Source organism: Corvus kubaryi, unplaced genomic scaffold, assembly GCF_017639235.1.
Source record: "Corvus kubaryi isolate FWS band 111438036 unplaced genomic scaffold, C.kubaryi_AGA036_p1.0 37398, whole genome shotgun sequence".
Taxonomy (NCBI): domain Eukaryota; kingdom Metazoa; phylum Chordata; class Aves; order Passeriformes; family Corvidae; genus Corvus; species Corvus kubaryi.
The window spans coordinates 51,175,028-51,192,257 of NW_024581137.1; the positions used below are offsets into that span (position 1 = coordinate 51,175,028).

Below are 17,230 nucleotides of genomic sequence, written 5' to 3' on the forward strand. Positions count from 1 at the left end.
TCCTCCTTCAACCCTGCACACATCAACAGAGGATATTTTTTGTGTGTTTTATATATTTGGGAAGCATAAAATACTTCAGGTAATATTACAAGCAAGATTTTCTTTTGCTTATTTTGATACTCTGCAAACCATTTCAACTAGAAATTTAGGATAACCCAAACTGTGAAATGATAAGAAAAGTTCCAGAAGCATGTACTCTTTCCATTCAGAGAGTTAAAAAAAATTATGAAGTGAAATTAGCCTAGTGAAGCAGCTAAGTGTCTTCTCTGTTTTCAAAATTAGAAACATAAAAGAAAGCAAGGTCATGCAATGCCAGTTCCATTTTTATATATAAAAAACATGAGGGCATTGAAATACCTTTAGTAATGATGAAAATGATTGCTGCATTTTACAATAAATATGTATTACTGCTTTTTAAGCTTAGGGATTATTTCAAATAGCCTTTTATTACATCAAATAAAATAAGGATTCTATTTATACAGAAAGAGTCAAGTAATAAAATGAAGCCCATATTCCTTAAGACAAGATGCATTCACGCCTTTCCCACTGGAGAGACTGGTTCAACAATTTTACAGTTAAACGGAATTAATTCTACTCTCAAAAATCCATTGACCTTAAGCTTTTAACAAACATTTTCAACTGCAGAATGTATTGTCAATATTTACAAATCCTTAAAATTATATTTCACTGGAACAGCTTTTATTTGCTATATTAATATTTCCTTGCAAATGTATGCTTATCCATATCAGAGAAGAAGAAACAGCTGCTACTCACAGGAAATCTCTGGGGTCCTACAGCAGGTCGTGGCTGGGTGGGAACTGGCAGCAAGGGCACTGAAACAAGAAGCACCTTTTAACACCATTTGTTTTACCTAACAGTTGTTGTAGTTATTTCCAAAAGCAGTTGCAATAAAAAGCCATGATTAAAATCTGCTACTTTTACCCTCACATGTCACAGTTCTGACAATTAACTTTGAGCAACCGTTCCCTCCCCTGCAACATGCAACAGGGCAATTAGGATTCTCCTAGTTAATTTACATAATTTAGTTCTGCATTTTCCAGAATTAAATTGCTCCTTGTTGCAGGAAGGCAAACTAGAATAGTTATTCAGCCAAAGACATCTCTTAGACAAAGCTGACAGAGACACTAACAATAATTTCATGTTTCAAATGGAAGGATATATGATTAGTTTGCCTTCTCAACTTCACACCACTCAACATTTCCTAGGCATCTCCCAGTTTCACCACCAAGCTACCACAAAAAGCATGGACATAAGAGACATTAAGTGGTAAAAATCACTGCTGGTAAAAATCACTGAGGGTAAAATGAGGCAGCTGCAATTAACAACACACAAAAACTACTTAGATCTGGCCTTGCCACCACAGTGGTGTGTGCAACTGTGATCACAGAATGCTGATCTCAGATGAAAGACTGTGATTGCATAGAGACACCAACAAGAATTAGGAGACCTTTTTCAGAAAAAAACCCTCAGAAACTAGTATTTCAGGGGGATTAACATGGATGATTTGTCCTCACAACTGCACTTGGAAACGCTAGTCACAAAAAGCGATTTCCCAAAACATTCACTGAATGTTATGGCAAAAAGCACAAACTGGTACATACAGCTGGATCACCTTGAGAACTGAACTTATATTTGAATCCCCAACACAAAGTGTAATGACAGCTTTCCCATTTCCCAGTGTGCTTTTTATTTCCTCTCAGAATTGTCTAAGTGGTTAAAAATACAAACATTTCCATGTTAAACAAAAGGCCTAGAGAAGTTAAATAAAGCATTTTAAACTACAGAGAGTGTGTTTGCTCATTTACTAAAAGCCTTTAGTAAGGTTCTTCTATCATTTGTTTTAAGCACTTCTGAAAGCAACAGAAAACATTTTCCAGGCAGGGTTATACACTGACTTTGCATACAGCTACTGTGTTACACTTCAGAGCAGGAAAGATGTTAAGAAATGCTGCTAGTTTGAGAGCGAAGTTGGGTGCATTTCCCCAGCACAGAAGTTTGCTCAGATGCCTCAAAAATCCCTTCTCCCTTGGTAACCAAGGCACAAGAACTAATACATTAGTGGGTTTTTTTTCAGTTCATGTCCATGCCTGGCTTCCATCCACTTTTGTTAAGTACTTGTGGTTTGCTGGTTCAGAGACTGATGAGGTAAACTAATTGCAGCAGTCTTTCAGCACGGGAGGACTGTGTGCAAGCTTTGTATCACATTACACCAGAAGATGACTTGAATAGTTTCATCCTGGCCTCTAATGAACATCTGTCGGTATCAAACAGCCATGGCCACATGGAAAAAATTGATAGGATGCTCTTGACAGACCTAGTCCTAAAATAGATCAGGTATTACAGGTCAGAGGGGCACCGAGAAAAATAGTATGAGGTAGGAAACAGAAATGTCAACTGAACAGAGCACTCAAGTCTACTTCAATATCCTGCCTCCAGCAGTAGCATATAAATTTACATATTCATATATTTTAAACAAATTAATTTAATACTCATGAAAGGTAGTAGTTAAACTCTGTGCCCTTTCAATCCTTGGACACTTGCTTGAGCAGCAGAGAAGTCTCAAGCCCTCATTTTCTTGATGTCAAATATTCCATAGGTGTGAAAAGTATGCTTCAAAAATAATACACAGCATGTTGTAAGACACTATTTTAAGAAGATTAAATTGCTTCTTGCTATAAATTCCAATGCTATACTTGAAAAGATGAAGAAGCAACTCCCACACCGATTATTCAGGAGAATTACAATGTGATTTCTCCCAAGACACCAAACAGTTTTCAAAAGGTAAATGGCATACTGAGCTGCCATAAACTGCTCATTAGTTCATGTCAGTTTTGGCAGCACCACAGTATCCTTGAAATAGTTACTTGTGGTATAAACATTTAAGGGGAAAAAATGCAACACCTATTATCACAGGTTAAATCAGTATTTTCACAGTACATCTACGTACAGTCCTCCAGCACTAATAAATTGATCATACTCAAATTTGGACATGCATTCAGCAAAAATTACTACTTACAACTCAGAACTAATTTAAAGAATAGGATACAAAGGAAAGAGAAAACTATATGACAAGCAACAGACATGGGATTCAAATGCCACAGGAGCCACAGCTGAACACCAACTGCACACACCTGCAGCAGATATCCACAGAGGCTCATCTTTTAGGGGCTCAGTAGACCAAGTTCATAATCATTTATGAATCTTCAAAGACTAAAAATAGTACCAATTCATTTGAAACAAAACTGACTTGAAAGTAACTATTTCTTTGAATCAGGATTCAAGGCTGGGCAGGGAGATGGTGGCTACTGTAAGAGATTTGCCTTTGAAACATCAAAGGAATAAGCCAATGATGGGATTCTTCAACAGTGTTTCAACTCCCTTTCAGGCTGAACTAGCTGTCTACTAGAGCTCTCAGACATGATATTTTATTCACATGAAAATTTCGTAACAATTTACAGGAGGTTTGAGTCTATTTTAGAAAATACTGATATATTCAATGCATTTCCAGACTAACTCAAACAAAAAAAAAATGTTTAAAAAGTGTATTCTATGATCTGCAGTTAGGAAAAGTGTCCCTGGTGCTGACAATTAGAAGTGTGTGAGCTTAATCCTGCCATAAAATTAGAGAGGAAAAAATGCCAGTCTACACTAAAACATGACAGCACACCATTAAAATTACCAGAACCTAAGTGTGCATATCATGCCCTTCCAGACATGGCATTTTTAGCTTCCAGGCATCACATTTTTAACAACCGAATCCCAATAAACTTTGCACCTATCTGACTGTATTCTCCAGTGTGTAAAAGCCCTCATGTATCTGGAAATATGTTCAGCCAAGAAGGGGCAGGACATCATCAAGAACAAAGTCAATCTGATGTTTCATCCTTCCTGGTACCCTGAAAGAAATGATGCTGCAAGTGAAACACATCCTTATGTTGTCAACCACCAGTCTCTGCCTACTGGGGCTTCAAGTAGATGGATTAAAGGAAGATTTTTTAAGAGAAAGTTTGGAACAGCACTCCCTACACTGGAATGTCTATCAACCATTTGCCTGCAGTGACTGCTTTAAAATTCACCTTAATATGCAAACACCATTGAAGATTTTAGAATTATGCTCATTTATCTATTATCTGATTTCCAACACATTTTCATGTTTTCCTTAGGTGTGCAAGTTTACTTTCCTGTAACATAACTGTACTGCTACAAATTAAGACTGAGATGGCCACTACTCTCAGTCACTGCAGGAGACTCAGCTTCCAATATATGCTCTCTAATCAAAAAGATTAAATTTCTACAGTGACTTAAAAGATTGTATTTAACAGTATGCTGCACACCTATTAGCAGAAAAATTCAGTAGTCTTGCCAAGGACTCTTTCAGTAGAATGAATGGCACAAAGGGATTTCATACGAAGCAGCTGCCATCAATACACAGAGCAAAGAATGTCCTTGCTGAATGCAGGTTTTAACACCATTCAACAATCAATCACTCCTTCTCCAGGGCTGCTCAGTCTAAGAGAACCCCCAGACTTTTACAAGCCAAGAAATGAATGTGCACATAAAGTCAGCAGGTGTAAGATCTAAAAAAAATCCAAGAACCCCCATCCCTCTTACAAATCCAATACTGAAGCTCTCCTAACCTGCAGGAGGTACACAACTCTGTGGAAATGAAGACTGAAAAACAGACTATGAACAAGATCAAGCAGGAGACCTGCAACAGCCACAGTGCCACAGACATAGTGGTAAAGCTGAGAAGAGCCTGAAGCTGCCCAGTAATGTGAATAAAAACTCCTCAGGCAAAAGAAAGAAAATACACTGGTACACTTTTGACATTAGGCAAAATCCTCAATAGCCATTCCCAGCATTATGATCACATTTGATTACCTAGCTAGAAAAGGTCTGGTACTATTTCACAGGGACAGAGAAAAAGCATCTAGAATAGTATAAAAGCAATTTTTGCTACTCACTAAACAGTAACTTACTTTGGTAGTACTAGAAAAATGCACAGAAGGCACAAATCCAAGAGTAAAGGGTCTTTTGGAGTGTTTCCAGATAATCTGTCCTCACGCATAATTTGGTGGGAAGCACCACAGGGAAAAGCAAAATAAGCTCTCTGACACAGCTACTACAAAGCCATCTGTGAGAAGCACAACAGACCTCCATATACTGGCAATATTCTACCCTGCCAAATTCCTGTTTTTCATTGGTCAAATAAATGAAGCAAAGATAGCACTGGCTTGGAGTTCTGATGTGAAGGGGAAAAAATAGAGAAAAACTAATGGTAAATATCTATAAATATTTATGTGTTTCTTCAGTCTGTCTTGTCCCAACATAATCAGAAATCAGAGCTATGCAGGTGTCTCTTTTTTTAACCTTCTTTGGGATTAAACACTTCCTAAATAAGCAGTAACATGAACAGCTTTGCTGAGAGCTACCCTAAGAAGTGTATCCCAAAGAACGTTTGTGTTAACTTAGGGAAAAAACACTTGTATATTTGCAAATCAAAACAATTACAGATGTGGCCCTGAAAGGAGAATTGAGGGCCCATTATCTTGTTAAGTAAGGACAGCAATTGGTATCTTTCACAGAGCAATTATATTGCAAGGAGTACCTCAGTACCTTCTCACCGAAACAGGTAGATGGTCATTCTGCGAATGGTTGGAATGTCCTGGGAAATGTACAAACTGCAGTACTTCCCTAGTTTTGAAAACTGACACTTTTTGTTTTTTGAAACACACATTCTCTTTTTCAGTTTCCATTTTCACTGCTCTTCACAGGCTTTACATTAGAACAGCAAACATGATAAAAGCTGAAAAGGCTTTGCTTGTTCAGCTGGCCACAGTCCAACAACATTCTGTCTTACTTCTGGCAAAACATTTGTTTCAAGCTTCGTGAAAAAAAGAGCAGCCTGAAGCACATTTCCATGAAGTGATAAACAAACAAATTGTTCCATCCCTGGCAAAGAATGAGATGAGTCACGCTTGCATGACTGGGAAGGTGTTCAGAAAGCTCACCTTGTACAGGCGTCACTACTGTCCCCTTGAAATGTGGATTTATGTGTATGTTCTTCGGTTGCTGAGGTGTCACTGGAGGGGGAGTCATCATTATTCGAGGCGTTTCTATCTGAGGGGGCATATGTAGCCCTGGAGGAGGAGAAGAATGATGCTGATGCTGTAAAGGAAGCAGAGATTGTAACTGTTGCTGCTGCTGCTGTTGTTGCTGCTGCTGTTGCTGCTGTTGTTGTTGTTGCTGCTGCTGCTGTTGCTGCTGGAACAGACTCATAACAGGTTGCTGGTGTGTTGGAATTAACCTCTGTGAGTGAGTCTAAAGTCAGACAAAAGAACAGAGTCACTAGGCTTTTAAGTTAAAATTATCTTGACATAAATGAGCACAAAACCAAGACATCTCTGGAGAACAATTAAGGCCAACTATGAACAGAGAAACTTCTTTTTCCTATAATCAACTGGAACCACTAAAAAACATCAGCACAGAAAAGCAAAGGAGCAATCGAGAACATTCATATGAAGGAGAGGACAGCAAAGAGCAAGGAACACACAGGGAATGCAGACATTCACTCATTTTTAACAGTGAAACTGTCTAGTTTCATATGGCAGGGTTCTGCCTACGTCAGTGGAAACTGTTATCAACTGCAATAAGGTGTGCGTGAAGATCAGTAGAAATCTGAGTCCTAGCATCCAAACAAATCCACTACCTTTTGTCTCATCTATAAAAGAGCCTTTCTGAGGTAACAGACCTAGCACCATCAACTGAGGTCAAAATACAAATTCTGATATCAGTACAGCACAAATTCAAATACCCCTCAGATACCAGTGCAGCACAACTATCCATACTGCTTGAAGAAAAAACTCATTTAAAGATACCTTTCAAAGCTATCTTCCCTAACACACAAGAAAGTCTCTTGCTCAACTCTCAAAAACAACCAGTGCTAATAAAAAAAATATTGTTTCTTTCCAGAGGCATTCTTCTGCCTCTGAAGTCACTGATACTAGATATCAGTCCTACTCCAGTACCTTCCATGGCAGTGCAAGAAGCAACCCAAAAAGGCAACCTTTTAGCAACAAGGATGTGACAGATTGTTTCTTTCAACAGCCATACACATAAAGCAAAGCAGCTACATAGTGTGCACAGGCAGTCACTGTGATGAGCACAAAAAATATTTACATTTAAAATCAAAATAGCTTGCAAGGACTGCAGCAAAATAGAAAAAAAGTTTTCAACCTTCAATGCTTGAAAAGCACGAAATACTCTACTGCAGGGCTCTCAAGCGCTGAGATATGCACCGACTCCTGCCAGTGACCAGCACCTACTTACTGCTGTTGGAAAAAATCACCTTTGTTTTACACAGATGACCTTGTCCTGAAAAGACATTTACAGACTTTGTTCTACAATCTCAGCTTCCAGTATATTTTATAACAGTGAACAAAAATAAGTGTTGACCTCTTGATCACTTGCCACAGTTGGTTTTGGTTTTTGTAGGGGTTTTTTGATGGAAAAAGTAAAGTCCCTTAGATTGCGATACAAAGCACAGGGGAGAAAAATAAAGTAGAAACAAAACTAAATTTCATTTGAAATCCCAAAATAATAACTTATCTAGTAGTGAAGTGGTGATTACTGTCTAGGGTTTTATTTACCTCCACAGTACCATAGCTTATATGCAAATAGATTTTTTTAAGAAGTATCAGCAAAAATATTATCCCGACAGAACCCAGGAAGTATTTTACAGAAACATTTTTTAAACTACATTATTATGAATAATGTGAGACTGAACATGCTTCCATGTTGCATGTAGAAGACATCTCAGAGGAATTCAGTTTTTCCTCCATCCTCATGCAAACCAGCAGGTAAGTCTGACTGTGATCTATCAGTCAAAATCCACTTCTCATTTGGAGGCCTTGAGATTGCTCAAGCCAGTAACAGGACTAAGCACACACTTTACAATCATCACATCACAGAAAGCCCACATTGCCTAACAGTGCCCTGAAAGAGCAGAAGGGGGAATATATATCCCACCTTTGCAAAGATTCATGATTTAAAATGTATTTCTCCACAACTTCCTGAAAGGATGCTCAAAGAATACTAAGGATTAAAAGGTACCATTGTTGATGGCTGGTTTGGCAGCAGTGCAGGCCTGTGATCCTTCATTCTTCCCCTATCATTATTGTCTCTCCTTTGTTCTCCCATTCCGTGGCACATAACTGAGCCTCCTCTTCTCCCTCCTCTCCTGGAGCCATATCGTCCCTGCTTAAGCTGCCTTTCCCTCTCTTCAAATTCACGTAATGCTGCTTGGGCTTCTGCAGAAAGCTCTGTTGAGAGAGAAATTAGGAAAAATATTTTAGCTTTGCGCTGAAAAGCTGGAAAACACAATGGCAAATAAAACAGTGCCAGAACTATAGAAGAATCCCTGCAACTAACACAAAATTTGCAGGCACTTTCATCTCCTTTAGGTGGCATGTTAACATTTCATTAGAAGACATCTTTAAAAGAAAAGAGCACAGATACTTGTGTCTTTTGCACAGGCAAAAAGCAGCAGATAAATGAAACAAACATGAACAAAAAGGTTTGGTTGTTTTCTTTTTGAAGATGGTATATTGAAATCTGCCTTTTTCTTTAAGAGGAGGCTATGGCTCCTCTCAAAGTTCCATTATCTTTAACATCTCACTTATCTGCAGATGTCAGGCAAGACAATGAATCTCCAGTAAACTTTACAGTAAAGGATCTGTTGAGTCTTCCACATAAACAGATTTTATCCACCAGACTTCTGCACATTGGCCTGTTCCGAAGGAGGATTTTCTGCTTGCTTAAGTGTGTTCCTAGCACATAACTACTTAATTTTTATTTTATTGTATGTGGTTTAAGAACCAGCTGTACTTCACAAGTGATAATTCCACTAAAGAGAGAGCACACGTTAAAGTCTGTGCTCAGCTCAAGTCGAACACATGGCTGCTGATAACACCCACCCAACTCACGTGATAGGTAAACATTAGAGAACACATGGTAATCAACAAAGATGACATTTTCTTGAAACCTTGGACAATGCTGACAACATTAAGCAAGAAATGATGCAGTAATAGACCCAGGTAATGAAACTACTTGAAAATACAGAAAAAGTCTACAACATACTTCAGGAAACACACCACGAAAGTATATGCCGTACCACACACTAGGTTTCAATCAATTAAAAGGAATAATAAACCTTAACTCAAATATGCAGCTGAGTCTTTTGCCATGTGCCAGTCAGATCCTTTGTTACCCCTAACATTGATTTCTGCCTCTAACAAGGCAAAATTAAACCACTAAAAACAAACACACTCCTGACAAAAACATTTTGAATTAATATAGTATATATAATTTGCAATACTACACAGTGGTCATAATACCTGAATATCAGAATAAAAATAATTTGTATGTGGCACGAGACACTACTACTACATCTCCACACCACTAGATATCCTCCACCAAGAATATAAAACTCAATTAGAAAACTCTTACAGTTTCTTGTGAGTCTAAAGGCCAAAGCTACTTAAACCACCATCTTAAATATCTCCATAAGTAATCTCTATTAATCTTTGAAGTTGAGGATTGATAGAAGGGCAGAAAAGGGTGAGCACTGAGCATTCCCTCTGCGGCAGTTGTTCTTACTTGGCTACAAAAACTACCTGCATGACTGAGCTGCAATGACTGTAAATTTGCATGTCCCAGTTTTCAGAAATATTTAGCACCTCAACAAAGCAGGAGCTTCTCAATTTTTAAAAGTTCTGAACTTGCTGATGGCCTGTAAGAACACAGCAAACATGACAGACTTCTAAAAGCCCAGGATCTCCCAGTTTCCTATTTCATTTCTGCATGTTGGTGGTGAGAAAGTTTCCCTACCTCCTTTTCTCTCCACTCTGACACCATAATTAAATGGCATAAAACCTTAACAGATACTCTCATGAAATGCTACCTTTGCCCTCAAGCCACCTGCACAGCAGAGCCCACAACAATCAGGCTTTATCAGGAAAATCTTACAGAATGCTTAAAATGAGTAAAGGAACAACAATCTCTCAAATCTTAAGTACCAAATGTGCATTTTTGACAAAAATTAAGACAAATGTACTCTTGCCCAAAGCAATCAAAAGCATTATATGGAACTAAAACAACCACCATCTTTGGTCAGCCAGGGATCAAAAAAGCTGGTTTGATGGGAAAAATAGAGCTCTGATTTAAAGTCTCCTTCCTCCCCACACCTGCATCAAGTTGTGTTTCTTCAGAAACCCACAAGCATGAAAGGGCAAACGTGAGCTTTAACTTGAGCTGCCTGAAAAACAGACCACTACTTCCCATACATCCATGGGGAAAAACAGTGCCACTATGCTGCAAAAGAGTAACTCTCTTTCCCTTATCCAGAAGGGATACAAATCCTGCACAGCATCCTGGGAATGCTGCTGGTTGGACAGCTGTTTTGTTTTCCCAGCAATAGGACAAGCAGGGCAACTTCTCTGCCATCTTCCACACTACAACCCTGAACTCAGCAAGGCTGTAGTCTGGAAAATAAAGTTCAGTCATTGCAACAGGTACCTACCACTGATAGTCATGCAAGATAAGAAGCAAGCTCCTATTAATAGCTTAGAAATCACATGTGAGGAAAGCAATTTTTAATGAACCTGGGAACAGAGCTAGGCTTCCTAAAAAGTAAAATTATGGCCAAGTCTCTCAGCAGTACACATTGAAGGACACTGAATAGAAACAACTTTGGAAGAAAGAATGGGCTGCTCCTAACAAAATTACTTCAGAGCACTATGCTGATTAAGCTTGCGGAAGGGATGACAGCATCCATGCAAAGTCAAGTCTGTCAATCGTGGATGTGCAAAATCACTCTCTTCAAAGTGAATAAATTGTTTTACTCCTCACTTTACACAAAATTTCTCAAACTTTTAAGGCCATGTCCTTAAAGGCACAGTTCACATGCTTAGTTTTTCAGTCATGAAAGTGAACACATGAAACACTAATTTTGGAAAAAAATATCCCAAACAAAACTCCCCATAAATTCACATTGATACTACATCTATGACCACAGAAGTACAATATAACCATTTGATTAAAAAAAAATTATATCAACATCAAGCATACTTTCCCCACAACACGCCACTGAGGGCAACAGTGAAGAATTTTGTTCATACACAGAAGTTCAAGTTCAGAACCACAGACAGACTGCAAAAATTAAGACTGATGCCATGAATACTTCAAGTGCTGCATGTATCTATACATCACCACACAGCAAAATATAGTCAGCTCTGTTATTAGAGGGGCTGCATATTGAATTTGAGAGCACTGTGTCCCAGATACAGAGATCAAGCAGAGGAGATGGTTTTGCAAGGAAGGAAGCAACAAAAATAGTCCCTGCTTCCCTGAATGCAAGCTCAGACTGCTCAGTAGAAAAGAGGTGACGAGCAGAGGAAGAAGAGATTCTCTCTCCCTCCCTGGGCTCTTCCAAAGCACAGCTAGGTACTCACATGAATACTGCTTCTCACTGGCTAAGAACTTGTGCACAACTATTAAGACATATTCATTTACATATATATGCAATACCTTGTCATTTCTTTTCTCCTCATCATCCAGATCTGCAAACTGATTACACACTCTGCTTCTGGACACAGAACAACTGGACAAATTTAAAACACTCACTTTAATTTCCTAGCCCTGCCTGAAACCTCAGCCACCAGTCATCAGAGTGAACACGAGCCAACTAAGCAGGGCATAACAAGAAGTACTGCCACATCCAATTGACCTTTGTTAACACTTTGCAAACGGTTCTGCGTAAGTCTAAGAGTTTGGGTTGCAGTTTTTTTATTACATTCAGAGGGAATACTTCAGTTTAGTAATACCAAAGACATTTTTCCTCTTCACTTTTCTTAACAGGTGACTACATCCAGAGAATTGTGACAATTCCCACTCTGAGAAGACTTCAACTACACGCACTGAAAGAAGTTATGTATTTCTTACCAAAGGTGACAAACTTGATGTCGCTAGAAATCAATTGCATAGATGTCCTAAAATACCCCTCTTCTGAGCTCTGAAAAGCCATTCTTTACATTATCTTGGATAAAGAAATGCTTAGGAAAGATCTCAGCTACATTTTTGAGAACACAGTATTTTTACATCTTTTTTACCAGCACACACTTGGTCTCATCTTGACTGTATTTCTCACACACACAGTTAATGCTGTGAATCAGCAATTATTTTTCTAGTGTCTCTAAGTGTCAAAATTAATTTCACTATCTCTGGTAATAAAATGGTTTCAAATGACATCTTTAATCAGTAAGTAAGAATGCACTCCTCCAATAGAGACAAGCTGTCACAAAAGGTCACCAAAATGTGACAGGATGGAAATTACATTTGTAACTTCAACTGAAATGTTAATTTCTCTTTAAGTGTTTTCTGAACTATGTTCATATTTTAGAGTAAGGAGATGTAGGTCTGCAATGAAATTTCATTTTAAAACCACAGCAGCTGTAAAAATTTGCTCTACACTCTCAAAAGGAAGCAGATATTTATATGCAAACAAGAATTTTTTGCAGTTTAAACCTTCAACCACAAGGTCAGTTATCTGGTCTCTATCAACAAATTATCAGGAAAAACTAGTGCAAGTAGAAACCACTTTGCAACCACAAGAATGTGTTCCAAAAAATCTCTTTCTAGAATTATCCACATTTGCATCATCTTTCCCTTATATCTCAGAGCTACATCCCAGACCACTTAGAATTACATTTAAAAGTCTAATTCAAATCACGGTTCCTTTAACAGCCAAGCTCCACTACAGGTTTTCTCCTTATTGGCTGGTCTTGTTTTTATATTAAACTTAAGAATAAATCTACAGATACACGAAAACAAATGCAATTGTCATTTACGTTACAATTATGTACTGAAATTTAGTTATTCCAGTACAGTCTTGGTCTTGAAATATTCTGTTTTGTAAAGCCACCAGCACCTTTTGTACAAACGAGATACGGTCTCTATGTGGTTTGTAGAAATACGGTCTCATGGTTGCAAACACATTTGGAATGCACCTCAGCTGAACCACCCTTTGCCCTTTACTATCATTCATCACAGCTCGGCAAAACAGTCCATTGCCTCAAAACCTCACCCAAAGTTTCTGGAATGTTTCTCCTTTCTCTTGTCACATCTGAGAGCCTGATGATTGTTCCTTCTTTCCGTTCAGTTTTGAAACGTAATCGTCCAGACTCTTCGTCATCATCCTCCTCTTCATCAGATTCTTCTTTTGTTTCTTCTTGAAGTTCCAGAGATCCAATAGCTGCCTAAATCACAAAAAACAGAGGACATGCAGCCTCAAAAGAACAAGTCTCTGGCAATCAGTGTCAAAAAGCAAAGCTTTCTTTAAAAGCCCCTTTCTACAAATTTTGCTGGCATTATACATTGTGCTCATATACAATTCAGTGAGCATTTAAGAGCTTGGTGAATTTTTTAGAAATATAAACACTTGTACTATATAATAAACTATGAAGTAAAATCTATTTAGAAAAGAAATTTGCTGTAATATTTAAGGGAATATTGAAACTCCAGTTGGAAGCTCCATCTGATTAGTAGCTACTTCTGCACACAGATTGACATTTTACCACTGAATTGACTAAGATGCAAACCTTGGTTACTACCAGATTCAAGGATTCAAGTAACAAAAGCAGTAAAATCTTAATTTTTTTTCATCTTTTAACAACTGTCAGTCCCATGCTGTTAAAAAAAACCCAGCCAAACAACAACAACAAAACTAAGAAAACCTTGCATTTCAATCTCATTCCCCTAGGTATGTATGCCTTCACTCTGTCTGTTCCTCAAATACTTTTCAGTTTTAATTCAGTATTGATGGGGAGAATGAGAACAGGATTGGATAAAATTTGGAAATACTAAATTTGTATTCTGGAATGCTACTGGAATGCTTCTGGAATTTACTTTCCAGTTCTCTCTAAAACAGAGAACATTTATTTAAATAAAACAATGTTCCAAATGACAATGGGATTCCTCTCCTTCGAATTAATATAAACTAAAAAAAAAAATTCATTTTCCCGTGCAGGCCTGATGAAAATAATGTTCAGAGTGTTACACAAGCTATATTTGATTTCTACAGTTGAAAATGAGAAGTATTCTAATACTGTATGATTCTCCATAAAAATTTTTGGTTACTGTGTATTTGATTAATTCTTGTACAAGCCTATTCGTTCATTTCTTAGGGCCTGCACATGCATTTTAATTCTATGCAAAGCCACTAAATACATCATAAATTTTATGCTGCTTGAGGACAGTTAAAAAATGAGCCAAATCTAACATGCAAAAATGGTTTAATCTTCTAATTAACCAGATCAGTGCAGAAATTTATATGAGAAAGGCACAGCAAGTGTGACAGTCATGTGGACAGATATTAAAACACAAATGAAGAAAGAATTAATGGCATAATTGTGCAAGAGATTGCAAATTTCCCTATCCAGCAGCCTAACTTCATCCATAACCAAAAAGAAATGTGGGAAGCAGTATCAGAGACAGGGTGACCTGGCAAGACAGTTTCTGCTTTGGAAGACAGCAAACCTTTATGAACTCAAGCTCAAAGCTACTCTGGATTTGGTCTGGTGAATGAATGATCTGTATACTTAGTTACGGGGCATTAATGTGCTCAAGTTGTGTTTTATCCATTCCAGACAAACTTTTAAGCATTACATTTCCTCACGTCACAAAACTGCTTTAAGATATAGCTAAGAGAACAGTCAAATTTTACAAAAGGCTTTAAGGCTTTCACGTTATAAATATATTTATTTTGGTGTAACATTATCATATTAAAAAAAAAGCAGGTAAAAACAACAGACAAAGCAGGAAAAAAACCCTTCAAGACTGAAATAAATCCAAACTTCAAAAGCAAACCCAAACTGAGCACAACTGGTCTAATTAACATATCCACATATAATCAAAATACCTTTGAGGACAAGCAGTTGATACTCATGAAACATAGGAGGGATGTTAGCAAGGAAAGAGATGCTAACATGGTTTAATAAAAACAAACAACACCAAGAGAAAGACAGGGTTGGAATTTCAAAAGAGGGATTCTCAAAAGAGAAAGAAGTAGCAATATCTCTATCAAATCTTTATAAATATCACAAACCCCATAATTTTACTGTCTCACTGCTTCTTCTAAGAAACTTTCCCTTCAGGACCAGGATTCGGAAGTCAGAAGTGGAGCAGCTGTTTTGCAAGACATACTCACACTACACTGAGCCTCCTGCTTTATGCTAAAGCATAAATCCCAGACACATCTACTCTCTATGTCCACCTCCCTTAAAAGCTACATTGGAATTCTGGTTTTTATTAATCAAAGACTGGTCTCAGTCATGTAATCCCATCTGTGAGTGCTAAACTTAATGTGCAAGGCTCTATGTGTAGCTCAAACTTCAGAATCAGGACTAGAAAGGTTAATGAAGTCTACACTGTCCTGGAAACTTCCGCCGTGTTTTAACAAAATGCTATTAAAAAAAAAACAAACCAACCTGTAGAAACTCTGTTGCATTTTGATAATTATTCATTCTGGAAAAAAAAAAAATCTATTCTAAAAAGAAAACATCCAGTGTTCTGACAGACTATCAGACAACTGCTTAGCTACAGAAAAATAAAACCAAAAAATCTCAAACTTTTCTAGACTAGCACTATTTTACTCTTACTGACTTACACCAGTTCTGTAGCCTTGGTCTGACTCACTTTATTCATCAGCATAATGCTCATGCCACCCACTAACTAGTAACAGTCGTACAAGCATTAAGTATCAAAGACAAAAAAACCAAAAAAATCAAAGGAGCCAATGAAAAAGCAGGCACAAGGCAACTCAGTGCTGGAGAACGGTAACTGACCCACACCCAAGTCTGATTACACCTATTATTGAGGGATTTTGCAACAGAGATACAAACACGTCTGACAGCCACCCATATGCTCTCTCCATACAGCTCCAGGAAAGCTTGGCTGAGCAGGGTAACAGCACACACCCTTCCCCTGCAGTTTGTTCTGCGGTTGTACAAAGCAAAACTTCTACGTGATCTTTTCCCGCTTCCAGCCAAACAGAAGGAGCTGTTTTGCCAAGACGCATGAATGAATTCTGTGTTTCAAAAAGACACAACTGAAGACAGAGAATTAAGACACATTATTAGTTACAGGATTCTTTAATACTTGCTAATCATTAATATCTTTGCATATATATAAACAGTCCTTGAATGGCCACTTGAGGTCATTGGACTGGACTCACCAGCCAAGGCTTCTCAGCAGCTCTCCTCAAAGGAAGCTTTACATCTCCCATTATGACACCTTGCACAAAGCTACCAAAGAGCTTTGCTGGCCCTTACACAGAAACAGAATGACCTTTCTTCTGCCATGAGGTCAGGGGTTCCTGCCATTCTTAGAAATAACTATGCCATAAATCCCAGCCACTGAGCAGAACTCCTCACACTGAGTTATGATCTGCTATGGAGAAGGAGTGAGCGCTTCTGCCCTGAAGAGCTTACAGGCAGATGCAGGAATGGTAACTGACACAGCCCAAGGGAAGCACAGAAACACTGACAGCATGATCCTCCCAAACATGGGATCCTCCCAGCAGTGTTCAGGAGAGCTTTGTGCCAGAGATTCACAAGATGTGCAAAACCAACTGAATTAAAGGTGAAACAAAAAACTTCTACTAAATAGCCATAAAAAAGGAAGTGGAAGCATCTACTAGAGGTTAACACTGAAGCAGCATCAATTCTTCAATCCTAGGGGATCAAGAAATAAGGCAGGTAAGAAGATATTACACCTATTCTAAGGGCACCTCAATTTCACAGACGAAAAATGGGAGTAAAAAAATTAATCTAAGTGCCTTAAAATATGTTTCAAAATTGGATGGTTCGATTTGCACTCTTCTCACCATTTTCCTCCAAGCTGGCAAGTAGTGTTTTCAAACTTTTCTGTTGAAAAACAGAACTAAAATGCAGAAGTTTTGGCTAAACACAGATGGAACAATTCAGATAGACACACTGGCCTTTTTCTTCCAAGCCTGTATTCTATCAAAAGAAAAGCAGTATGCAGCACTACTTCATTAAACGCTTTCTTGATTAAAGTACTCTTCATTTCTTATCAGCATAACCCAAGACAGTTTAAATTATGCAATGATAAATCCCCTATCATAGACTTTACA

General features: G+C 38.0%; 1 protein-coding gene across 5 annotated transcripts in view; it reads right to left on the minus strand.

Moving 5' to 3' along the window:
• Positions 1–17,230, minus strand: part of RBM33 (RNA binding motif protein 33) — a 94,865-nt gene that overhangs the window by 59,886 nt on the left and 17,749 nt on the right. For 4 of the 5 annotated variants that reach the window (XM_042044396.1, XM_042044394.1, XM_042044393.1 and 1 more), the window contains exons 7-10: positions 13,163–13,334; positions 8,134–8,342; positions 6,033–6,342; positions 775–833 (exon numbers count right to left, since the gene is read on the minus strand). In XM_042044396.1, the coding sequence (XP_041900330.1) occupies positions 775–833; positions 6,033–6,342; positions 8,134–8,342; positions 13,163–13,334 (750 nt within the window). The remainder of the gene's footprint in view (positions 1–774; positions 834–6,032; positions 6,343–8,133; positions 8,343–13,162; positions 13,335–17,230) is intronic. The other variant, XM_042044395.1, reaches the window with a different exon arrangement.